The sequence below is a fragment of the Scleropages formosus genome, chromosome 4 (assembly GCF_900964775.1).
Source record: "Scleropages formosus chromosome 4, fSclFor1.1, whole genome shotgun sequence".
NCBI lineage: Eukaryota > Metazoa > Chordata > Actinopteri > Osteoglossiformes > Osteoglossidae > Scleropages > Scleropages formosus.
Window position 1 is genome coordinate 30,515,681 of NC_041809.1, and position 26,957 is coordinate 30,542,637.

General features: G+C 39.2%; 1 protein-coding gene across 2 annotated transcripts in view; it reads left to right on the top strand.

Annotated features, from left to right (window-relative positions):
- gabra3 (gamma-aminobutyric acid type A receptor subunit alpha3) overlaps window positions 1-24,533 on the top strand; it is an 85,646-nt gene extending 61,113 nt beyond the window's left edge. For both annotated transcript variants that reach the window (XM_018751763.2, XM_018751765.1), the window contains exons 6-10: window positions 11,342-11,424; window positions 13,715-13,858; window positions 15,475-15,627; window positions 19,705-19,910; window positions 24,222-24,533. In XM_018751763.2, coding sequence (XP_018607279.1) covers window positions 11,342-11,424; window positions 13,715-13,858; window positions 15,475-15,627; window positions 19,705-19,910; window positions 24,222-24,533 — 898 coding nt within the window. The remainder of the gene's footprint in view (window positions 1-11,341; window positions 11,425-13,714; window positions 13,859-15,474; window positions 15,628-19,704; window positions 19,911-24,221) is intronic.
- The last annotated feature ends 2,424 nt before the right edge of the window (window positions 24,534-26,957 follow it).

Genomic DNA, 26,957 nt, shown 5'->3' on the forward strand with positions numbered 1-26,957 from the left:
ACAGGAAGGAATGCTGTTTGCTGAGCTCTCTGTCCAGTGTCTCATCATTAGTCACTGCAAATGCTGATGAGCCCAGGAGGTGCTCCGGTTAACATCATTTTATATCTGGGTGCTGAAACGACAGTGCAAAGGTGCCAAGACAATGGTAAAGTGCAGGAGCATCAAGCCTTTATAACAAGTTTGACACTGTATATATTACAGTTGGTGAACTCTGTTGCAAAGAAGTGAAATTTTGTATTTTAAAACTAAACCCATTCCTTTCATAATATGATTATTTGTTCTATTAAATCACCCCATTAGATAAAATCCGATATTGAGGCGAGTCACATTTTTTCGTATGGAAAAAAATCAGTTTCCAAACAAAAGCTATCAGCCAAAATGCATTTTTAATACCAGAGTAAAGGATACTGTTATGCATGACAGTGGTATTGGGTATAGTGTGCACTATTGGAAATATTTCATAATTTCAATTTGCATTTCCATACAAATATCAAAATGTAATGGCTTCTCAAGTTACCCTTAGGAAATTTTTGAAGATATACACATATGAATGGGAAAGAAATTGTATGTCTGTGTATGTGTGTGTATGTGTGTGTGTGGTATGCACTTTCTTCACTTTCCTGTTTTATAGAATTTCACTTTGAAGTAGAGCAAATGTGACCTGTGTTTCTCTGCTTAGCTAATGGATTCTAATAAAATATACCTAAATAGGACAGGAGTATGGGATGTCTTGGTTCGTCTCACTTCTGCATTGTGCATAGCTTGTCTGGTGTTTTTCAATATGCATGATTTTAAAGCGATGCACAAGTAAGAAGGTGTGCATTTGTACCGTGAAGTGGAGCGTGAAGTGTGCTACTAGAACTACGGATCACTGGTACACTGTCCAAAGCAAGAAGGTGCAGTAAGAACAAGTAGCTCTGTAATGTTCCCTCTGTACTGAGAATAAGTTCAGGGGATTTTTAAAATTACATTTAGTGTAGCTTTGAGGCTGACGCAGGAGTCAGGGATCTGCTTTAAAACATGTTGCTATATCAATTAGCTTTATGAGGTCCTTTGGAGTTGTAAACTGTGGATCTGGATCATTTTTGTCCAACATTTCCTTTGTATGTTTCATTACATAAATATGCAGAAATATAGTGGATATTGAACTCCGTATGTTAACATTTGAAACACAAGGACTACCTAAAAAGCCATAGCAACAATTTTGGTGGCAAGTAAGAACCATCATTCAAGCAGGCAACATTGGGCCTCCCAGAACTGCACAAGGCATGCCAGATATTTCAGCCTGGCCAATAGCCAGAACTCAATAACAGGCCATGCAGGGTTAGGATTTAATTGTACGTTCTGAGCTGTAACTGGGTGCGCCTTGGTGTTGACTGCCAAAGTGCCGTCGCAAAGCCAATATTGATGTCTCATCTTTTGTGAGGACAAAAGTCACTGTCTTAAGACGAGGGGGTGGACTTATGGGAGCTGGGGTCAAATCTTGGAGGGCAGCCATGGTTATTTCAGCATGTCATTCATTGCTACCTATGAGTAATTTTAACACATCAACCACTTTGTCCTGACAAGGACACAAAAATACATCTAAATTGAACAGCAGATTTATAGAGATGTCTAACCTTACTCCTCTCTTGGCAGAAGACATTATATGTTAACGTAATAAGTACAACTAAAATAACAAGGTCAAAAGGACACAATAAATTATTAAATATTTCAATAAATAAGGTGTGGCAGCTCATATCCCCAGAAGTATATAAGGCATATCAAATGGGTAAAGTGTCAGTTATGCAGCAAAATTTTAAGACTTTTGCTGGAAATGGTATATCCTTCAAAGAATATTGGAAACTTTACTACCTATTAAGCTTGGCAACGTAAGCATATAGCAAGCCTGTTCTTGGCAGAAAATGGTTAAATAAGAATCTGCAGATGGAAACATCTGTAAAACCTGGAAGGTTGAACAAAAGCTGACATCATTTTTTAAAAAAAAGCCCCAGGCTCTCATTAGGGCACATTCAAACAATGATAACGACAGGAGTTGGAGGTTGGAAAATCTCCATTTGTCAGTTTGTCAAAACAGGAAGTAGTCAACCTTTTGTCTTAAACTAAGATACTTACTTTGTTATACATTCAGCAATCTCTAAATATATAAAGGTACTATTCCGTATCCAACAGATTCAATTTACAAGCCAGACAAAAGAACTAGTAGCCAAAATACAAATGGTCTCTATATGGTGCCTTCATATAAATTGCAGACTTGTCATTAGACTCACCGAGGGATACATTTTAACTTGAAAAATTGAAATTTACCAATAAACAGTTTTTTTATTCAAAAATATTTTTGTGATTATATAGATGGGATAAGTTATAGCCAGTTTTGATAAATCCACTGGATTTTTTTTTTCTTTCTCTTAGAAGCCACCATCAAGGATTTAATTTTCTTTTAAGGAAGTGTCCCCAAAGGGGTGCTGAAACCTGCATTAAACAATTTAGCCATATTTTGAACTCATTACATTATTATTGAAATGTATTTCAACAAAAGAATATATACTTCAAATATGACTGAAATCTTATGACCCACAATTAATAAATGAGAATAGTGTGAATAATAGGCTGGAAGTGTTCTGCAGAGCAAACACATTTTCAGAACTGCTTGTCCCAGAGGGGGTTGCGGGGAACCGGAGCCTACCCGGCAACACAGGGCGTAAGGCCGGAGGGGACACACCCAGGACGGGACGCCAGTCCGCCGCAAGGCACCCCAAGCAGGACTCAAACCCCAGACCCACTAGAGAGCAGGACCCGGTCCAACCCACTGCGCCACCGCGCCCCCCGCAGACCAAACATATGCCACTTAATCCTATACTATGTTTCTGGAAGTCTTGGGACAACAGAAGAGGACTAATGAACCTCTTGAAAGAGGAGGAGAAACGGCATGAAAACTCATTAAGTAAGCTCCGATTCCCAGATAGTCTCCTCGTTTGGCCAAGAAATGACTGACACCTAATGTAACAAGACATTTCATGCGTCACTTTGTGCTCAGTCATTTCTAAATCATGGTGACAGAGTTTTACATTTCAGCTCAGTCTGATTTATTCTCAAATGATACTTGTTCCCAGATGCATCCATAAATATTCTGTTTCTGATCTCATCTTGAATACTGAATGAATCCATCAGTACTATCAGTTGGAACTCAAAAAATTGTTGGCGTATTAACTGGAAATAGTTGTAAATAGAAATAAGAATTCTTGTCATACCATATGAGCCAGCTTTTGAATTCTGCATTAAAAACATGCCTGCTGTGTGAATCAAGCCTTTTACAAATCATGATCAGTGACAGAGCTTTAAGGACTTTTGAAATGTATAAATTTACTCAATAAACTTTTATTTTGGTCCATAAAGGGGGTTTCCTCAAGTTGAAATATATATTATGGCATTCAGCATTTAAAATATGGTATTTCAATAGGTAAAGGTCTATATAACTGTGGAAATCCCAACAGGACAGCTGTTTCTGCTATACTTCTACTATGTTACCATGGTATACCATCTTGTTTCTTTTTTCCATGAAACCAAAAATTGCTAGGACTTGAGTACTTTCATATAATAAACAAGATGTTGAACGTGTGGCACAAGGGTGGTAGCTCAAAACAGCCACCCGGGCCCCAGTGTTTGAGGTCCGTAGTCTACTGCAATCATACTTTACTGTTTTTCACTAACAAGAGCAGAAGCAGATTAGATTGTCACAGCACTGTAACAAGGTAAAAGTTGTGCATTTTTTATATTAGCTGTTCATCACCGCTGTCTTCTTCTCTCAGGTCATGTTAGACTTTGATTCCTTTATCAGGCAAGTGTTTTCAAGCAGCTGCTACTGACAGACTGTTCTTAGTCAACCATACATATGCTGTCATGTGTGGAAATCCAAGCAGAATACCTATTTCCGACATACTCATACCAGCTAAACTGGTACTAAATACCATGTCCTACTCAAAGTCACTTATATCTTCTCTCTTGCCCTTTCTCCCTCTATCTCCCACACAAATTCCTTAGGCACCTGTTTGCTTGCTTTAAATAGCGTAGTCTGAGCACATGATGTTGCCGTAGACTAGGCAGTGTGTTTCATGTCCTTAATAACGTGAACAATTGTTTATATTTTTATACTGCAGCTATACACTATATACTATATACTAATATATACTATTATATTGCAGCTATATACTATACTAGCTTTATACTATTCTGCAGCTATGTCTCCTTCTCTCAATGTAATGCATAAATTGTACTTTTTGCTGAGATGTATGTCGCTTTGGACAAAAGCGTCTGCTAAATGAATAAATGTAAAGGTAAATGTTACACATTTATATCAGTCTTACATTTAGTGACTTGTTAGATGCGTTTGTTCAAAGGAGTTCAGAGGCGATAGGTTAGCAACAGACTTTGACTTCAAATACAGTGACATAACCAATATGTGCTTTTTTGCTGGTTGTGTAAATTATTTCAGTAGTTCTCTTAATATAATTGCTAAACAGAATTAGGTATATACAAGGCAAGAAAAATGTCAGTGTGCTCTGTCAGTGAGCACTCTTCATATTTTGCAGTCCTTTGGAAGATGGCATAGTGAGCCATATTCTAGAAAACTGAAGGACTTTTAATTTCAGACTGCTTTTAGGAGAGGCGGACAGATGACCTGCAGCTGAGGAGCACTAGAATTTTGGTGAGGGTTAGGGTCACATTTAATCTTGAAGGTAACATTGCAAACCACTAACCACTTTGTTGACGTAGACAAGAGCTTTCAACTTGATATGGCCAGCAGCTGAAAACTATGGTACAAAAATGAGGAGGGAAAACATGGTGAAACAGGTAGCATTTAGCTACAGCTAGCATGGTGGTCGGCAACATCATCTTGCAATCAAAGCACCCAGGTTCAAATCACCACTTCCCCATAGTACCCTTGAGCATGGACTCAGATTACTACAGTAAACATGATCCATTCATATAACTGGGAAAATCATTGAAAGTAACTTAGTACGAAAGATAATAAGGCTCACGTTAATGATAGTGAGTGTATTTGTTTATTATGAACACAAAGGTGGGAATCCATAACACAAATCATAAGTTTTCCTCAGGGTGTGGAAACATTAGTAGAACAAACATATAAATAATAAGCATCCTGAGTCATGTGAAAGTAGTTACATATAACAATAAGTATGACTGGGTAAACAACCCGTGAGTTAACACAGGCGTCCATTACATGGAAAATCCAGAAATATTGCTTCTTTTTGATTAAAATCAGAAGACAGGAGACAATACACATGTATGCAAACAAGGAAAATAAACCATGTATCCCAGACAGCAGAAATGCAATGTTTATTACAAAAAAAGAAACTGAAGGAAACATCCTCATACCATACTTAACATTGTGATATATTGTGCCTCCCGTTGGAGTTGTATTTTTTCTTGCATATTTGGGCTGCGCACAAATTTACCTTTGTATTAAAGTTATTAAGTATTGTAGTAAATTTAGCTATCAATTATCTTAGTACATAAATCTGACATTGTAAATTGCTATGGGGAATGTTGGCCACTGAAAATAAATATGAATAAATGGATGAATACAATTCTTCAGGGATTGTGTATCAGCAGGAATGGTATGATGACAGATACTAGAGAACCACATTAGTCTGAGCAAGCAATTGGGTAGTGTTGCACACAATGCCACGGATTTGGATGGGGTGAAGAAGGATGCACAGGCAATGTTCATCTTGAACATTTTATTAGAACACAAGCACCAGGGAAATAACGCTCTCAAGCCAAGGACCCTATTTCCTCCAAGACCTGAATCTCAAGCCAGCCTTCCCAACACCCTGGTACAGAGTCACCCCATCTTTTTCCCCAGAAGTGTCCCCAGTGGTTGCACACCCACATTGCACATTTTTCCCCACAATGCAACTATTTACATTGAACAGGTTTCCCACCTAAACACAGTAACGCGGGTCATTACAGTAGATCAACTTTTGAGGACAGGGAAAGTCCATCCAGTGCTGAACAGGTGAAGCACAGTTTCTGGAGAAGTTTACATTTATTCATTTAGCAGATGCTTTTCTCCAAAGTGACATACATCTCATAGAAAATACAATGTGTGCATTAAATTGGCAGAAAGAGAGACATAGATACAGACTCGTGATTCTGAAGTACAGTTATTTTGTTACTTTCCACTATATGAACCACCATATGAAGTTAATATTAAGCTAATGTTAGTGGTGACTGCCAGAGTTTTGAATGTAGATGAGATGACTGAGTTTTCTAGTGTGATGGAGAGGTCATGGCAGGTTGGTGAACATGGCAGGCAGGTGAAGAATCTCAGACACAAGAGATTCTAAACAGTGGTCAGCCATCCAAAGCATGCTGTGATACTTGAAGAGATTCCACTGTTAGCTGGAAAAAAATAAACATAGATTTAAGTGTTGTCCACATAACAGTGCTGAGAACCAAGGGAACTGATGGTAGAGTGTATGGATTTGGTTTAAATTTAAAAGAGTAAGGGGCCTACCGCTGCGGGAGACACCAGGTGAGAGGAGCTGGAGAGCAGAGAGCAAGATGCCATACCACCTATTAGGTTGTCCGGGTCAGTGCTGGTCCTTTTATTGCTATATTCTCTAGGAATCTGAGCCTGATCTAAAGGTTCACCATGCTGAATGCTTTAGAGAAGTTTGAAAGGAAAGATTGCTTGGGTGAATGAGAAATGTAAAGGATAGCAGATATGGATTGTACTATCTTGATGTACACATATCCATCAGGGAGTTCTTTCTGGGAGACAAATGCAGATAGCTCTTTAAAATGGAAAAGAAAAAAAGGTTTGAAGAAGGAGAAAAATCCTTATTAAAGGGTCCGGTAAAGGAAGCAGCGATTAAGAATTCATAAACTTACATACAACTTCTAGTTTAAGTGTGTAAAATATATGTGCTTGAAAAATTACAGGGTAACAATCACGCAATAATACAAGCTTAACGATTGTGCCGGATCTAGCACAAGATCAACCGAGAACTAGAACATGTGGAATATGTAGTACGGTATTGTTCTTCACTATTCATTCTGCCAGCTTTCCCAGTTTTGCGCTGGTGTTTATATTGATAAAGATAAAAGGAGCATCTGCCTTTCACTTGTAATGGAATCCTTCCATTTGCCATGTAGTGACGCCCCCTGCCTTTTACCAAGACTGCGGATCACTGTATCCTTGACTCGATATGTGGTTCATGAAAACCGATGCTGATGGTTCATGAAAACTGATGAACATTTTTATGCTGTGTAAATGAAGCTGAAAATTGCAATATGCATTAACACACCAAAAGATAAATTGTCTGCAGCCACACCTAAATTTCCCAGTAGAAGAAACGTGTTATCTTTTAATTTTTAACTTGTTTCTTCTTATCCAGAATGTTTGTTTTTTTGCCCAGTTTTGAGTCACAGGTACGCTGAAAACCCGCTTCCTTCGTTGCATACCATAGGCTCTTATCATACATTAAGCATCTCAAAAGGAGAAAGGAAAATTATTATGCAGCAAAAATAACCTCCAAGGATCGTTTACAAAACAGAGATGTTTCTGTTTTGAATGGGCCACTATAGTTCAGGCTGCTGTTTAAGTGGAATAAAAATAAAGCTTTTGCCAGAGTTTCTAGGCAACAACACCATGATTCAAATGAAAACAGTGCTGGCTTTTTGCCCCATCTTCTTTTATTGTCTGCAGTGAGCCTTTTAGCATTGTATCTGCTTGTACACACATGATGGCCGATTGCAGATTGAATTATCTAAACACATTTTACCAGTGATGAATTACCTTCATGGTGAGGATCCATGCTTTACAATTCATAGCTTCCAAACAAACCTTGTTGGAAAGAGTTATCACATTGATCTCCTTTTTGTCTGCTTGTTGCAGCTCCTTGGCCTACTGAGAACTGATCAGGCTTCAGGGATATAATGCTTTTGTCTCAGGAAAGCAGCACTCAGCATGACCGAGTGCCTTTCTCCAAAGGATTTCAGTGATATCGAAAAAGAAGATTAAAAACAACATGTTTGCCCCAGTACTTACAATTATTCTCAATGAAACCCATTGCTGCAGTCATATAATTAGAAATTTGTTCAGGAAAGAGTGCATTCCTTAAAATACATTTTGCAGCAATAATAATAACAATAATAATAATACAGAATTAAAAAAGTTTTAAGCGTATATCAAAATAAAATGCCAGAAAAAATTGCTGTATACAGTGTCATCAGTACTGTCTCACACACACACACACACACACACATTTTCTGAACCGCTTGTCCCATATGGGGTCGCGGGGAGCCGGAGCCTACCCGGCAACACAGGGCGTAAGGCCAGAGGGGGAGGAGACACACCCAGGATGGGACGCCAGTCCGTCGCAAGGCACCCCAAGCGGGACTCGAACCCTAGACCCACTGGAGAGCAGGACCCGGTCCAACCTACTGCGTCACCCTCAGTACTGTCATTTATTTAATATTGTTAAGCTTCACATTAAAACTTGATTCAGAAGTTTCCCATCTACATTTTTTCAGTAACCAGTTATTCACTACAGGATTACAGTGATCGAAAGGCAACTCCAGGAAGCACAGAGCATAAAGCATGGTGTAACCTGGATGGGGAACCAGGACATCACAGGTTAGTCACACACAGGTGTACAATAACTGCAAGTGTGACACATTAACCCTCTTCGAGCACATTGCTTTTCTTAATGAGATGAAACCTATACCAACTTGAGAAGAACATGTGAACTCTGTACAGACAGACCTGGACTCAAATTCACAGCCCGGAAGATGTGAGGCATCAGTTCACCCCACTATGCCACTGTGCTATTGTCTGGAACAGCACTTCTCTTTTATCAGACTTTATTAAAGTGTAACTTTATACTACCTTAGGACAGTAAGGTGACCTTGAGATTTGAGACAGTTTGATTCTCAGTTGTTTGATTTTCAGTCTATTGTTAGTGCAGCCTGACAAATGCAGCTTCTGGCTTGTGTCAGAAGCTTGTTTCCTGTTATAGGGCTTTCATGTCCATTCCCAGTGTTATTTATCCATCCTGTCATGGAAGGAGTTATCATTCTCTCCACTCTAAAGTCTGACAGCTTCGTCTTTAATCGTGTCAGCCGTAATTGCACTTAGGGGGTCCCTCTGATTGTGAAGGGATAGCTGTTCATCATGTGCAGAGTTTTCAGGTATGGTGATAAATGTGAGAAATGGTCCTCCGTGAAGTTGGCAGTAGATTTCTCTCTGGTCTGGGGGGTATGAGGGTTTCTGCTCAGTGAAGGATTTCTCTGGATGGCCAGACCAAAGGTCAGATAAGTTGTGTTTCTGTGTCTGTCTTTCTCTTTTTCTTCAGGTACTGTATGAAATGTGCCTTTTGGGAACAATCCCAGAAGTCAGTGGAAGAACAAAGTTAGACCATCTATTGGAAATATCATGTGACATGTACTGCCCATATATAAGGGTTGACTAGAGCACCATCAGTATAGTCTTGTTTACCTTTGACAGGGTGGTAGATGGATGACTCAGGGGAAATGAAAAGCAAACAGGGTTTAACTGTGGTTTTGCTTGGTGGGGGTATGATCAAGGCACTGTGGCGGGGGGGATTCTGCTGTATGTGGACTACATCATTGGTGCAGGGATGTGTTGCTGGTTCTGATGCAGCTGGTTAATGGAAGGCAGATGCAGTGGACTCCAGGGACTCCTTGTGGGGCACCTGAAGCCAGACGCCTAGGGCTGCATGGGTGTGGGCTGTACTCCATTGAAACTTGCAGAGGGCGGGAGGGTGGAGCGCTCATTAATTAAGATCAGACTGCAAAGCACTCCTCTCCCCCCGGACTGCAGTTCATTTGCAAGCCGAGAACATCATAACCATTATGTCTGAAGATTGCCCAAAAGGTAGAACACTTTATCTCATTAAGCGCTTGAGGCTGAAGGTGGTGAAACAACTGTAGACACTGCAGCAGCACCTCTCCAGAGTTTCTCCAGTGTTCTGCATGATTTGTGTGCTGTTGATAAAAAAAAAAAAAAAAAAAAGAGTCAAAACAAAATGAAAACAAAACAAACAGAAAGCTCTGCCAGGTTGCAAAGAAAATTAATTTCTCAGCGATGTTCCGTCAGAGATTAAACCGCAACAGAAATGATTGCCGTATTGCTTTTCTTTCTGCAAGTCTGTCACTGTGTCATAATCTAACTAAACCTTTTTTTAAAAAACTGGATGTTCACAAGCGCTCTTCTTTCAACGCTATCCTTTAATAATCATTTTATGGCTGCGGTGTTTAAGCCACTGGGTGTGTGTGTGTGTGTGTGTGTGTGCAAACAGTGTATTGTATATGGTTAAAAAAAAAAATATGAGTGCAAAAAACATGTTATCATAGCATGCACTTCACAAAGAAAGGGTGCAAAATAAACAGGGTCGTACCCCCATCAATAAATCTGTTCAGAAGTCTGCAAAGTGGCTTGCAGGCCCACATGGTGACAGGGAAGCGAGGTGCACTGACCGTGAAACTAACAAATTGCAGCCAGCAGAGTCGTGGCAGCTCCACTGCACTACTGTACATGTCGCCCCCTCTTTCCGGCAATTCCGAATATCAGGCTGCCCTGTTAACTGGAGATGATCTCAGCGTACAAAAAGCATGACTTTTCAAATGGGTTGGTTAACAAATGATGCAAAAAATGTAGATAGGCCTGTGCCAAAATACGTTTCACAATGCTCCTGCTTGAGGTTTAAGGTACTGTGCTGCTTTGGTTCTAAATAATTTGTGATTCTGAATAAAACATGAGGTCCCTTACATTTTTTTTTTTCATTATTTAGCAGACACTTTACTCAAAGCAACGTGCAATATTACTGTATAGTATTTCATTGACACCTTCGTCCAAGGTGACTTACGATGCTAGATACAGTGCACTAAACTCCCTGCAGTCATTCACACATCTATGCAGCAGAGTCAGTGACACATGCTACACACTACGAGCAATTCAGTGACACCAGTTCACCTGAAACACGTCTTTTCTACTGTCGGAGGAAACTGTAGCACGAGGAGGAAACCCATGCAAACACTGGGAGAAAATCTACACTTGGCATAGACTGAGCAAGGATCACACCCACATCCTGTCGCACAGTTCAAGCACTGTGGCCGTCAAGAGCGATTGGAAGAAGCACCTAGTGAATTGCAGGAAAAACTTAAATAACTTCTTAAACCAGCAGTTTTTGGTGACAGATTTGATTGAAACTCATCAGTCCGGAGGCCCAATTCACAAAGCAAGACTTGTGCATATGTATTTTGCATATATGTATATTTTTCTCTCCCTCAGATTAACTATCCATGCTGAATGTCCTATGCATCTGGAGGACTTCCCAATGGATGCTCATGCCTGCCCATTGAAGTTTGGAAGCTGTAAGTTTTTAATTCACGATATTGTACGCTATATAAATACTGTAATTCTGTATTTATAAATCTGTGATCAGCCACAAACATGTTTATTGTGCCTTCTGTATGCAGCATCAAATCTATTTAGATACTTCGAGTTTTCCGAAGAAATACTTGAAGTCATATGCTAGGCATTGAAATTATGTAAAAATCTAAGAAAAATAATAATAATAAAAGAAGACATCTATTAAAAAGTTATCTTGTGAATTTTTCTGGGTGCTGTTTGTACTCACTTTATTTATAAGGTACTGATATTTTCTTTGATAACTCCAGGTTTCACCTTCATTAGACACGTATTAATATTATTGTAAATCCTTGTAACACTAGAGAATAATCAGCTCTTTAAAGAGCATGCGGTAGGAAACTAATTAAATCCTTTTGTTAACAGTTTCCATTTATGGGCAGTCTGCACTCAGCCCAATTGCTGCTGTTTTCATATGGTTCTTTTTATATGGGCACAAAGCAGTCCCAGATGTACCATCCTCATTTTTAATTGCGTTGTCTTAATTAGTGCATTTTATCATCCCAAGTTATTAGCCAGAAATTTGCATCTTTGGTTTGTGTCCTCATGAGGTTTTTATGTGCAGTACATTAAAAGTAGAGTATAACAACCAAACCCTTTTTAAGTAGCATTTTTTCATAATCACTGAAATAGATGTTTCAGAAAAAAAAAATGTTTATACTATAGTATAATACAATAACATAGGGCAGGATGGTGGTGCAGCAAATAACACTAGTGCCTCACAGAGCCTGAACTGTGCATTGAGGTGTGGCCTCCATTCATGTTTAATCTGTGCAGAGTTTGCATGTTTTCGTTTCGTTTGCATGGGTTTCCTCCCACAGTCCAACGATACGTGTTTCAGATGAATTGGTGAATCGCTACCTCATGCTTAACACTTCCAGGCTCATCTCAACCCTGCACTGGACAAGCGGTTGTTGATAATGATAACTGATAATGAATGGATAATATATTATAAAGCTTTATTTGTTGATTGTGTAATGTTGCTTTGGTTTGCTTTTTTCTGTTTGCTATTTGTTTTTGTTTCATGTGAGCAAAGTGTTTGGCCATGCACTTCTGTTATTGGGAAAATATATATTTATTTAACACGTACATTGTGTGTTTATCTATCGTGTCATTTCCTATTGCTGAAGAAACAGAAAAGTGCTGCATCGACAGATGCAAACACAACAAACGCAAAAGCGTGAATCATAAGGGAGAAATACTTCAACTAATGTGCAATGTGCTTGACAGATGTACTTCTGCTTGCTCTTCACTCTGTCTGCCATGTAACACAAGCAGTACAGAGAAGGTGGACTTTGAGATATTGCCCTCTTCAGAGAACTGAATGAACAGAAATTCAGTGACTATAATTTCTGAAGTTCCGAAGAGTCAACTCTTCACCGTTTCCTGAAGGTGTTCAATATGACTGACATTTTCTGACTTTCAGACACGAGGGACCAGCATGAAATATTCTCCCGAGCATATTTCAGCAGCTATAAAATGCAAATATTTATTTGAGAGGAGAACAGAACACATCATGACAAATTGTGGTCAATTATAAATGAAGCAGCATTACAGATGATCCCATCCACAATTTATGACTATCCTTTCAACAGAATAAAACAATAACTGTTCTCTTTGGTCATTAAAAATTAATTAATAAGTTGTAGGCTGCCATATAAAGTGTATTTCTTCTAATCCAAATGCCTCAGGGTCTTTTTCTGTGTCTCATTCCCATGAATTTGTTCCTTTCACATTTAGTTCAGGTTTATTCTTTTTCTACACTTTACAAAAGTCTTTTCTTATTAAATAAGCTAAGAAAACCTCATTATATTTATTCATTTTCCTCTACTGCTGTATCTGGAACACATGGCATCTGTAATGTGACAGAATGACAGAAATACTCAGCTTTAGTCGGTACCAGCTGGAACATTTACCTTGTGGATAGTTACTGTAAAATTGTAATTTTTCTCCAGTTATATTATAACTTCTCTTGTTAAAAAAACTGACACGTAACCTTAAAGTGTTCTGTGCAAATCCCTGGAGGAGCCAGGCGTTTTAGAAAGGAATTGAACCAGATCTTCTTCCTTATCGACTTATCCAGCTATATAAACTAATAATATTCTTAATTCATATTGGGTAGAAGTACTGGCTTACCAAAATAAGTGTAATTATGATGATGCTAATGATGAATAATAATGAAATCTCATATCCACCCCTCTACACTTTTGCTCCCTGTCCCTTTCACATGGAAAGATGCCTACACCAATAATGAAGTGGTCTACATCTGGACAAAAGGTGACGAGCGATCAGTTGCTGTGGCAGAGGATGGCTCACGACTCAACCAGTATGACCTGCTGGGGCATGTCATCGGCAAAGAGACTATCAGCTCCAGCACAGGTAACCTGTGCTATAACCATGACATATGATCGAAACACTGACATGGTACAAACATTTTTAAAAAAAAAATCAAACACAGCATGACTGTTTATGTTTGTCTCCTCACTTAAATTTGAGATAAAGCTATTTTCAAAAAAAAAGCTCAATGTATCCCGATTCGTATGTCTGTTACATAAACACATTGCATTCACATTTTCTTTTTTGCAGCACAAACTAACTGAAACTGTATTCCGGGCCATTTCATTTATTACTTTCACAGATTCGTATGTGCTTCATTCCCCTCTTACAAATGCTATCAATCCTTCATGAAGACATTTATTTGTGCTGCCTTGTGAGTGGCTCGCCATCGATCGAGTTCCGCCGGTGTCATTCATGTCGGTGTGGCCTCAGGAGGCAGAGAAGGTCTGCGGAGTGTAGAGGAGTGGGGTCTGTCAGCATCAGTGATGCCCTGACCCATGGAGAGAGATGGGGGATGGTGTAGAGCGAGAAAAATAAAAGGACCGTCACCTGGGAGGAAATGATTTTCACCGTCTTGCTCAGAGTTGTCACTGGACAGGCAGCAGGCATGGGGTAGGGTGAGGGAGGCTACCAGAACATCCTGATGCTTCTCACATTAACAGCATTCAAACTGCATTGTTTTTGCCCCAGTGAAGTAGAATTTAAGCATTGTATGTTTTTCCCTCCATAACTTATTCCACAAAGAACTATACAGGCTTTGAAGATGGAAATCCTAGCAGTTTATGGAAATAAAGACATAGTTTTGTTCAACACTATATGAGCAACCAATATACAACAAGTTAAACTTTTATATGAATCCTAGACCCACTGACAAAAATAGTGAATTCAGTTTTGGGATATATTTGTTTCTTCAGTCATAGTGGTATAAAACAATCAAGCCATCTAACCGGTAGCACATTGTGGGAATTTGGGTTTATGTACTAAAATCTTAAGCTATTTTTAGACTCCTACAGCCAAGTGCCTTAAGTTCCAGTTTTGACATATTACCCTTTCAGGTGTTAACAGATGTTCAGCTGCTTTACTGGATAGACCATTTTTGTTAAAGAATACAGGTTTAAGAGTTGCTGTCATCTTATGTTCTTTAATTGGCCTACCTTTCAGACAGAAATGGTCTTTCTTGCTCGATGATTTTGACACTTTTGCACAGCTCAAAAGCAATATGTTTTCAGTGATTCTGTGCTCGGCATTTTTCCTTTGTTTAGGTGGCCAAGGAAAGGAGTTAAGATGATTTTTTTTAAAAACTCTGCAATTGTTATCAGATAACATTTTGTTTCAGCCTGTCATTTCATGCAGCAGCGCTGAAGTACACAAGGCAGTAAGATGCAGTTTGACCATTGTGCTTCTTACATCATGATGTCATCTTAAGTGGTGGATCGCATATGAATGAGCAGATAAGAAATCCAAGATATGTATTCACTGCATGTAAAGCTACATCCTAGAAATATTATGGTTATTATTGTGAACTGCTGTGTAGTCTGGTTTATAAAATTTCATAAATAGTATAATCTGGCTTTAACTCTTTACTTGAACCATTTCAATAATTAATCCTCTTTCTCTCTTCTTTTTTTCACTCTCTCTCTCCCCTGTCCCCCCTGCAGGAGAATATATTGTGATGACAGCCTATTTCCATTTGAAAAGGAAAATCGGCTATTTTGTGATTCAGACATATCTTCCCTGCATCATGACTGTCATCCTGTCTCAGGTGTCCTTCTGGCTGAACAGAGAGTCAGTGCCTGCACGCACAGTATTTGGTGAGTCTTTTTCCTTCGTCTGATCATACTTTTTGCAGACCTCATTGTAGGTACAAGAGTTACTGTAACACTTTAATTGAATCAACATGAAAACTTGGAAGTGCAGTTGAAGCAGGGTTATGGATCGACCACGATAACGATGACCATGACCATTTCAGACCAGCAGGATGAATCACATGAATTGGAGAGACAAAGACAAAATTTTTGCTATAGAATCTGCAGACTTTCTGACATCCATCCTAAGGTCCTAAAATTGAAGCCTGAGAAGGAGGGGTGCCACAGTGTCACAAAATTGTGCTTAGTAAAGATGTTTGCTCACTGTGGCCTGAGCTGTGGTAATTCTAGATTTGAGATTTAAGACACTGGATTGACCTGTAATTACAAAGCCACTTAATTAATTACTGATTACAAGCAGGAAAGTTGGAGTGGGTTAAAGATGAGGTCGAGGATGAGAAGTGAGGCAAGCCGCTTTCAAAGATGAGGTGATAAAGTGATCCTTTCAGGTCATGTCTTCTGCACAGGATATTGGATGTGCAAGGCAGCAAGAACCTGCTCGGATTTTTTGGGGATGATTGCTTATCGAGCTTTTCCTAACTTCACTCTAGCTTTGTCAACGCTTTTCTGGGCAGACGCATCAGATGCAAAGAGGAGCCGACCCTGGCTCTGCTGGTGAAGGGAACTGAGATGCGCGAGATCTTTCTCCCCAGCGACCATGCTGGAAGAGGCTGTCAACCGCTGATACCAGCTGAAAGCAGAAATTAAAGTCAGGCCTTTTTTCGATCGCTTGAAGTCAAAAGTAAGGGTAGCCATAGAGTACAGTGAAATTGTCATCAGGAAAGTGTTCTCGCTTGGCCTACATGGCCCAGGAGTAATATCACTGCAGTATTAAACTTGGTGTACAAGCCTGTGCCAAGGTAAGGATAGCTCTGAGAGCACAGAAATCTACAATCAAATAGCAGAACAAAGCTGCATGTCTCTTTCCCTGTTACCCTGAAGGTGAATGAGAAAAAAGATCTTCTGGGAATGAGCCAGATCCTGTCTTCGGTGACCACTGGGGCTTTTTGAGTACTGTTGCAATCCCTAAGCAAAAATGACAAAAATAGATTTGTCACACAAGGATGAATTTCATTTAAAGCCCAGATATGATGAATGATACAAACAGCTGTGATTTACATGCAGTTTTCTGTTAACGAATTTCCGTATGTGTTTAAATACGTGAAAATGACTGTACTATGTACAGCTATGCAAATTTGGCATAAATATGGCTTAAATATGTTTTATACATATAATAAACAACAGTATGAAACATATTGTTACCTCTTAATTCCTGCCCTGAGTATGGTTCATTCTATGGCTTGAGAATATAGGGTAATTGGTGATGCACAGGGTGGCCCTGATAGAAACGCCCTGTATTTTCACTGAGCTCCTTTAGCCAGACAAAAAATATAGAGTAGTTTAGGCACAAGTATCACCTTAGAACAGAGGAATGCCTATGGTGTTAAACACATGCAAGCCTATTCTTAAGAAGAGGAGCAACCATATGAGTGTTGCTGGGCGCAAATCCCAGATAAAGACACATAGGAGAAATTTTCAGTGTCGCTGCTTTTCTTAACTTTGCAGAAGTAATTATACAGAAATAGAGTAATAATGAACATTATCTTTACAGTGTTAGAGGTAGCAGTGACTTAGCAAAATGTCATGTACTTGCAGGTATGAAGATGTTGCAGGTTGAAACACCAAGAGGTGCTCCACTGATTTTTTTACCCTTTAGTGCAGCACTTATACCGCATGGTATCAGTAAGAAGAATTATCCTGCTGTTACAGTCTGTGGAAAAGTAAGCTATGTAAAGCTTATTTTCAGAAACCTTCCAGTCCCAGGCATTTTGATGAAGTATGATTTCAGTATGCAGAAAATGATATGCACAATGAGTTTCCAACTTGCTGAAATCTCTAAAGGAATATGTGCTTGAGTGATGACCAACCAGGCAGAGACATCAGTCGTCACGCACCATGTTTCCCCAGGGTTTCTGCAGATTATGCAGTGAGGAGAGGTACAACACATCATAGTCGGACCTCACTCATACTGAGTAAGCGTCTCAAATACGTTTCAGTGTCTGACATGTCTGGTGCTTACAGGACACTGTGTCTTCTAAGCCACAGCACAAGAAGCAGTCTAAACATATGGTGACAAATTTGCTGTGTTTTTTTGTTAATAAGAGGATGGGCTATAAGGCAGTCAGAGTGTTTAGGGGAACAAGGGAAAGTTGTCCCCTCAAATGAAACACCACTGGAAGCCCACCAGCATGCATAGACTTTGTGGCAGTTTCAAAATGTCACTCGAAAGTTGATATTTAATTAATGAGTCACTTTGTGGCCACGTGCCAGCGCTGGGACTCCTCTCGTTGACACGACCTGATATTTCCTGTGGATAATCCTGTTTGTAATTTTCTCGCTCACCCAAATGTAATGCATGATTTATGGCTTGAGCCGAAAAGCAGCACAATGGAAGAATAGTTGTCCTACCACAATAAGATCATGACTGACACTGTATTTAATATGCCCGGCACTTTCCCCACCAAACCACCCCGCCCCCGCCAAGGCAAACGTGAAGTCTAGCGCAAAGTTTAATGAGGATCTTCCGTGCTATTTTGTACAACATATTGTTTGCCTGTATAATGATACCTGAGCTTTCTTCTGACCACCTTAATATCATAAAGTAATACTTCGAGTTTACATCTGCAACTTTGGAGAAATTCTGTCATTTGGGATATTTGTATGTGATTTGCATTTTAGGTCAGTAATTGACAACTAACAGTTGACCAAGCTGGAATTACAGGTTGATTTTGTACTTGCTTATTCCTATTTGTGTCCTTGGGAAAAAAAGTTTGGATTTTAAGTACTCATTTTTACCTTTTTCTCTGTATTTTTATTAATAAATGCATTGCCATTAATACTTTACAAGTAGTTTGCATGTTTTGAAATTAGTTTTTAAGGTGTCATACTGCATATTTGTGATTTTGACATTTTCAGCTCAATGACAAACTGAAAGCTGTGAATTTCTGTTGTAAAAGCTACAAGACATTCCTTAACCATATTTTCATTGAATGCTACAGGTGTAAACATTTCATTAATATTTGAATATATCTTCCATGGAGCAAAGAACAAAATTTTGAATTTTGTCAGTAGTAGATTTAGAATGAGAACCAGCACGGGGAAGGATAATAATTCATGCATGACAAGTGACATTTAAATGGTTTTTATCAAAACATATTTCACACTCCGTAAAACATGACAGGGTAGATTTTTTTTTTTTTTATGTAAAGTTACTCTTTATTTTAATATTTGTTCTTTGTATGATGTATGACCTTTTAAGTTTTCTTGGGTCAGTGCTGTTACATGTTGATGTAAACCTTGATCTGCTGAAAAAAGAAACTTTGCCAGTTACATATGTCTACCACTGAGAGGTATACAGGCAAATTATGGAATATGTGTGTGTCTCCAGATTTAGACGTTGTCATGGAAAAAGCAATCAAGAAGTATTTTTAATGTGTTCTTAATTAAGAGTATTAGTTTATTGGTGTTACAGCAGTAAAAGTAAATAGAGGATACTGTCAGTCAAGGAGATGATAGCACAAATCCCTGATCACCTTCATTTCCAAAACGGCTGACCTTCTCCACCTGATCTCTAAGTACCAGCCTTTCTGATAATGGGCTCTAGCACACTGGGAGACTTTCAATGTCTTTAAATGCTTCATTATGTTGCAGTGCACCCCCACCCACAGCCCTGATGTACAGGTGGCAGAACCTGTACATTATGAATGCCCAGAATCCTTGCATTGTTTGCCAAATGCTATCTATTACCCCCATGGGACAAAGTAAAGCTCTGGTTCAAATGGACTACAGCAATAGGGAAAAGTAGGGAGAAGGTGCAGGAATGCTGCTGAATGTGAGTTTTTTATGGTTTGTAAGGGGAAGGATATGGTGGGAGTTGTATAAGTAGCTGTAAGGTTAAAATGCAGGGAATCGGTTGTGTATCTGTGACTCATTTCATATTTTTTCCTTATGTCTTCCTCTCAGGTGTCACTACCGTCCTCACCATGACAACGCTGAGCATCAGTGCCCGGAACTCGCTGCCTAAGGTGGCTTATGCTACTGCTATGGACTGGTTCATGGCGGTCTGCTATGCCTTTGTCTTCTCTGCCCTCATTGAGTTTGCCACGGTCAATTACTTCACCAAGCGCAGCTGGGCCTGGGACGGACAAAAAGAGGCGCAGGAAATGAGGGTGAGCGACGACACAACTTTGAGCTTGGAAAGATATAGGTACCGGTAATGCATTAAATCAACAGGGAAATCCACATAATATAACAGTATGAGGGGTTCTTTCTGAGACTTCATACCCAAAGATGTAAAAATTGTGATGGGAGCATGTGATTTCCTGCTGAGTATATTGATATGGTTAATTTGATTAAAAATCTGTGATTATTTATTTTCATGAAGATGCAGTAATCAAACATGAAACACTTCACTGTTAGTTCACAATATTTCTAAAAGGACATGTAAAAGCATGGAATTGTGAAAACTATGAATATTTAAATTGCAAAGCAAATGTGTGAATGAAGGGAGACGTATGCATTTATTGGTAATGATCTATCGAAATGTTGTATCCCAACTTATCTTAAACTACTACATCATACTACTCACTTCTGTAGATATTTTACTTTGAAATATGGCATCTCATAACAGCTTTCCCACTGTTTAATGTTCATAAGGTTAGAACAATGAGCAGTGGTTTGAACGTTCACAATGATTTTTTCCTGTCTCCGCATCGCTACTATTGCTTTTGATTATTAATTTTTGTCTTTTATCAGTTCCAGTATTTAATCATGCAAATTATTAAACCTACAGAGCTTGTGTACTTGACCTTATGTTGAGGAAATGTGTTTCATACTAGTAAATAAAGTGTTATACACAAAGTGTTACACCAAATAAGGCCAGCACTCAGAGTGGTAACTATACAGACTGTACGTAGTTTTTGATTAAGTTTGAAGACAAAAGTAACGATATAACAAACACATATCACCCGTGTGCATTCATCAGCATGTAGGAATGACAATTATTTGTACATTGGCATCCGTTATATGTTGCTCACAAATATGTACTTGTGTTGATCAGGACATTTTTGTTCCTGTAATATACATTTTTTTTGTCTTTTTCTCCTAGACTCAACTTTGTGTAATCTGTTTATTCATTAGCAGCTCAACAGAAAAGAAATGTATGCCTCAGCAGAAAAAAAGAAAAAAAAAGAAGCATAAAATAAGCATGACTTCTGGGAGCGAAAGACTGGGAAACAAATGTTTATGTCAGGTTGATGTAAAGTACTAGAGGTCTAGAAATAAAGTAAACAGCTAGCAGCTGCTCTTGAGCAGCGATTATAGAGCCGTTGTGTTTTATATTGCTGATAGAGGAGCAAACGCAGCTGTTACACTCTTCCAGAGGGATGCATAATAGAGGCAAAGCAAATGAGAACAGTGTTCATCCAAACGACACTTTGTTTGCATTGCACTAGGGTGTTTCCTTTGTGCACGTGTACATGTGTTCTAGCCCCTGCCAAAAAGAAAAAGGAAGCACTGACACAATATGCTACTTTACTCTTCAGACTTGATGAGTCTGACAACACCCTACATGCCGAGCGCCGGCAATCAAAGCATCAGGCGAAGCAAAAAAGCCGATTTAACTTCTGCTTGGGGACCATTATATCCCATACAGTAATATAATAAACATTGAGAGTTGAGGACGATTACTAAGCAGAAGTAAAAATGTATAGATTATAATTGTATGAGGAATAATAATTAAAATTATAACGTACGAGGGACACTCCGTTGCGAGTCCATCTGGGTTCAAAATCTGTGGCTTTGGCTGCTGTAATGTCAAATTCAGATTGGAGCTTCTAAATGCGGTGGTACGTAAATGTGTGACGCTAACTGTAGACCTTCCAGATAAGACAGCTGGGGCAAGTTCTCATCACCCGCTGTGTTACATATGCAAATTCAGAGCAATCTGAAACGGTTAAACAGACTATTATCAGTGCCTGAGAATGTTCCCTAAATCAAAGATATGTCGCTTTTTCTGTCCTTTAAAATATGGCTAAGAAACTTGTGGTTTAACTAAGGTCTTACTGAATCTTTACAGCAACAATATCTGACTCGTCCACATGTAGCCTACATACCGTTTGTATCCGTGTTTTTAAAATGGGTTAATTATGACTTAATTGGGGTATGAACTATGCTTATGAATCAAGCAGAGGAATGAGAGGTGAAGCAGCCATAACCACAAAACAAAAGCCTCCTGCAATCTTCTAGTTTCTGAGTCACTGGTGGTCAAAATGTGATAAGCGGCCTCCCTTAACCATGACATTGGGTTTGTTGGCCCTTGACACGGTTGCTGCTTTCAGAATTTCGTTTCAATTAGTCACAGTTAAAGCTCCTCGTTAGCCTTGCTCGTAGGCCAGTGCTGGTGCTTCCCTGTTGACGGACTGGGTTTACTGCTCTTCCTGCCTTTGGCACATTTTCGGGTTCAGTGCCCTGCTCTACACTTCCCTCGGCGGAAACGTGGCTGGTGGCTGGAGGCTGAAGCCACTGGGCACTGGGAATGGCCTTCTTCATTATCTTCGTTAGCCCTTCTGCCAAAAAAAAGCCAGTTAACGACTGGCTCATCCCAAGCAATGACAAATTAGGGTAGGGTCTTATTTATGCTTTGGAATTAGTTCAGCTTGTTAAAAAGATGCGATTGCGAAACAGATTTTATTCAGATGTCTGTTGCCTCAGAGGAGTGTTTGTCTAAGTAGGCTGTGCTTTGTGTAAGTTTGTTTGTTTGACTGTTTCAATGCATTGTGTGGCTGCTGCGTGTGTTGGAGCTCATAGAGAGAACAAACGACAGAGAGAAAGGTACACTTACCGTGATTAGGGATTTAAAAGCATCTTTAATTCATGTTCACTTGCATGTTCTACTTTAATAATCGAGGAGTAAAGAGACCTGCGCTACTGTTTCTGCAGAATGTGCTGTTTCCCAAGACCTCAGCAGAGCAGAATTATAGAGTAGTCCTGCTGAGATACAAATCCTGCAACATCCCATACTTTCAGATATTTATACCTTTTAAGGAATGTATTCCATTCTTTATCTGTTCTGCATTATTACTTCATTATTACTTCCAACTCTTTCTTAAGATATATACATACATATATTATATTTTACCCTTTCTCACTCTCGAACTACTAATACAAGTCAGGGTCAGAGCATTTTGGAGCCTGCAAGCAGACAAAATCCCAGACAGGATGCCAGTCCACCACAGGATTACCAAACATGCATTTACATGCATTTACATGCATTTACAGTCACCAGACACACACATCGCCTGAACTGCTTGCCCCATACGAGGTCGCGGGGAGCCGGAGCCTTACCTGGCAACACAGGGCATGGGGCTGGAGGGGGAGGGGACACACCCAGGACGGGACGCCAGTTTGTCACAAGGCACCCCAAGCGGGACTCAAACCCCAGACCCACCCGAGAGCAGGATGAGGTCCAACCCAACTCGCCACCGCACCCCCTTCATTTACAGTCGCCAGTACACCTGAAATACACATCTTTGGACTGTGAGAGGAAACCAGAGCATCCAGATGTATCCCATGCAAACACTGGGAAAACATGCAAATTCCTCACAATGTATGTCCAAACAGCCCAGGGACTGTGAGGCAGCAGCACTACCTGCATTGCATGCTGAAGGTAAAAATATAGATTTGGTAAATAAAATTCTTACTTATGTTAGTCTATACACAAATGAAGCATAAAGGAATAGCTAGAACTTCTTCATTAAGTCTTTTCTGGTGATTTTCACTTTGCCTTTAGGTCTCTATTTTAAAATCATTGGGTCAATGTATTCGTTTTAGGTTTGTAATTCACTTACATGATTTCACCTGAAGGGGGTGCGGTGGCGCAGCTGGTTTGACCAGGTCCTGCTCTCCGGTGGGTCTGGGGTTTAAGTCTCGCTTGGGGTGCCTTGCAATAGACTGGCGTCCTGTCCTGGGTGTATCCGTTCTCCCTCCAGTCTTACTCCCTGTGTTGCCAGGTTAGGCTCCGGCTTGCTACAACCCCGCTTGGGACAAGTGGTTTCAGACTCTGTGTGTGTGTGTGATTTCATCTGGAACTATGACCTTCTAAGTTAAGCAATGGCAGTGAATCTGCAAGGCTAATACAGCACCAGACATCTGACAGAAGCATTTCTTTCAAGGACGGCTTCACTGCCTTTCTTCACTCCTGAACCCAAAAAATGACCTCCAACTTTAATGAGTTTATAATACTGTTTGCTTGTCCTTCTCTCTTTCCACCCACCAACTCTCCTTGTTTATAATCAGATATGAACAATATGTAGACAACACTACTGTAAACATTTAATTAAAAAATGCTCCCAAAAAGTTTTGAACTGTGTTACCCTACTCTCATTTGATATTAATTAGGCAAAAATGAATTATTTTGCTTTGTTTTGTGAAGGTGTTATAATTATAACTGCATGTGTGTGTGTTTTTTTTTTATCTTTCAGAGAAGGGAGTCTGCTTCACTTTCCAAAAAAGCCAACAACACATTTAACATTGTGGGAACAACCTACACCATCAACGTAGCAAAAGATCCAGGGTTGACCACCATTGCCAAGAGTGCCACCGCAGTCCCTGTCAAAATTCCCAAAGTGGAAGAGCACCTTGTTGAAAGCAGAAAATCTTACAATCGCGTCAGCAGAGTGGATAAGATATCACGTATAATTTTCCCTGTCCTTTTTTTCATTTTTAATTTAGCTTACTGGGCTACATATGTCAACAGGAAACCCGTTATCATGAAATCAAACCCACAGAAGTAAACTCACATCAGAAGTCTGCAAGGCAAATTCCATGTAAATGGCAAAGTGCTGTCAATTATTTGCTAATGTATATTTGTTTGACTTCATTTTGATATTTGCAAGTTTACATAGGTTTAGATATATATTATGTAGTTTTCCGTAGATATACTTAAATGTTTATTTGTTGAGTTGCTGTCAGAAAAACTGTTGTCGGGTGTGTTAGAAATGTTGCCTTCCATCACCAATTACTCTGATCTTACTCGCAGCAACAATACAAAGGAGCGTAAAAGTAGTCTGATCCCAGCCATGTAGCTTTGTTTAGAAAGTCAGGTTTCTGCAGTGTTAATCTGTCAACAGCCACCGCCTTTGCGATGTTTAGTAGAGTGAGCCTGCATGGTTACTGGATATCTGCTTCCATAGCCAGTCGCTTATAACCGGGCCGCCAGTAGAGAGCTGTAGGAACATCATAAGTAGTCAGAACTGTCTGCCCCCCCAACACTTTCGACCCTTGAGGTGGTGATGCAACAGCATTTGAAGTTGCTTTTGTTTACTGAGAGCCCACCTGTGCACTATCCATTACAATGAACCTCATGTTGGATTTGATTTCTGAGCTTGCTCAGAGTGAGAGCTGGATGAAGAGAGTGCCTTTTTGGATTGTACATCCAGATTAATCTTACGTACGTGTTCCTTTTTCCGAGATAGAATAATGTGTTGTTCCCACTGGCTCCATGAGGTGTGTCAAGCACACTGGTGGAAAGAAGAAAAGTTTCATTGCAGGTTTATGCTGAGCAAAATTTGAGCCACGTGACCCCTAGCAGAATAAATAATCATATGGATGTATACTGGAAATGGTGTCATGTGAAGAATGTCTGATGCAGTATCGATGTTCGACACGTCGCCATGAGCCTTTGTGGAACACCACTGTTTGTTTTGCTTGATATTTTGTATTCACAATGGAGATTTTTGTTTGAACTTCCTTTCTCCTTTTTTAATTACTTATGGTATCTCCACTTATGCTATCTCCTGGGTGAAGTGCACCATATTCATCACCTTTTTGCAGATGACCACTTGAAACCTTTTATGATTCAAGAACAATATAGCAGCATCTCTCCTGTGTCTCATTTCTGTGTTTTAATGTTTTAACATTTTTCAGCTTTGATTCAGGGCACCTCATCCATTTTTATTCTTCGCTTATAGAGGAATGAAAAGATATTAATATATGCTAAAAGTAGTTTAGTAGCACTTATCAAACCTTGAAATAGTAAACATTTACTCTGTATCTCTTTGAATATGTCCCTCCAGTGCCACAGAGTGGGACAAAACTAGCATATACATATTAATAGGACATTTTATATTTTTAATGCAACAACCTGTAAGTATACGTTATGAAATTATAGACTTAACAGAGTAACACGAAAGCATTGTGCTTCATGCTTGTGCCTGAAATGTTTTTAATGCTTTCTCTTGTTACGAACCTTAATTTCAGCAGTTTGCAAATCACCACCACTAAAATGCTGTAACTGCAGTGCCTGAAGAGTATCAGGCCCACAATACAGTGTCAACTTACATTCAGAAAGTCCAGTCACTCTCTTGCTTGTTAAAGAAGCTTTATTAATCAAAGAAGGGTTCTATAAAAGAATGTGTTAAAGTGATGGAATGGTACCAATGAGGTACACATGAAGGTATAGTGAGCAAGCTATGTAGCGAAATACAAGGTAACGTACCTAATTAAACTACTTAATTACACAGTCCATACAACAGCCCAGTCTTTTTGCAAAAGGTATATAAGGAGGCATAACGTCAGATTCCCATTATAATTCCACCGTAGCTAAGATTTGCTAACATGTAAATCTAAAAACATAATAATAATAATAATAATAATAATAATAATAAATTCTGTTATTATTTGTTTAAAGTAATGATAAATCCTTTGTTGTAATTTGAAGGAATGCTACAACCATGGTTGTAGTGTCTGCCTAAGTCTGTTAAAATGGAAAAATTCTAGAAAAACTTGACTAGGAATTTTCCCAGCCTCATGCACATTATGTACTGGCTGATTATTTATTTTGCAGTCGTAAGAAAAGTACAACCTAGTACAAACTATTAGTCCACAGTTACGACTTCAACGCCATCCACAGTACTTGAAGTGAGTGGCTAGCATAGGATTCCTCTAGTAATAATCGTACTCCCAATCAGAAGTTATATTTAATATTAGGAATTCTTTGTCATTTGTTATAAATAAAGGTATCAGCTACACTAAGAAATAATGTTTCCTTAATTAGTTTGCTGTATAATGTTTCTTTACATTTCATTCCAGTCCAGCACTGTGAATTTATAAATGTAGTGAAGATGTCCATTGTAAAATGTGAGTCGTGAAATGCTGTTTTATAAGGTACTGGTTAAAACATTGTGTCACACTCAATATGGTGAACCTGTGTGTATAAT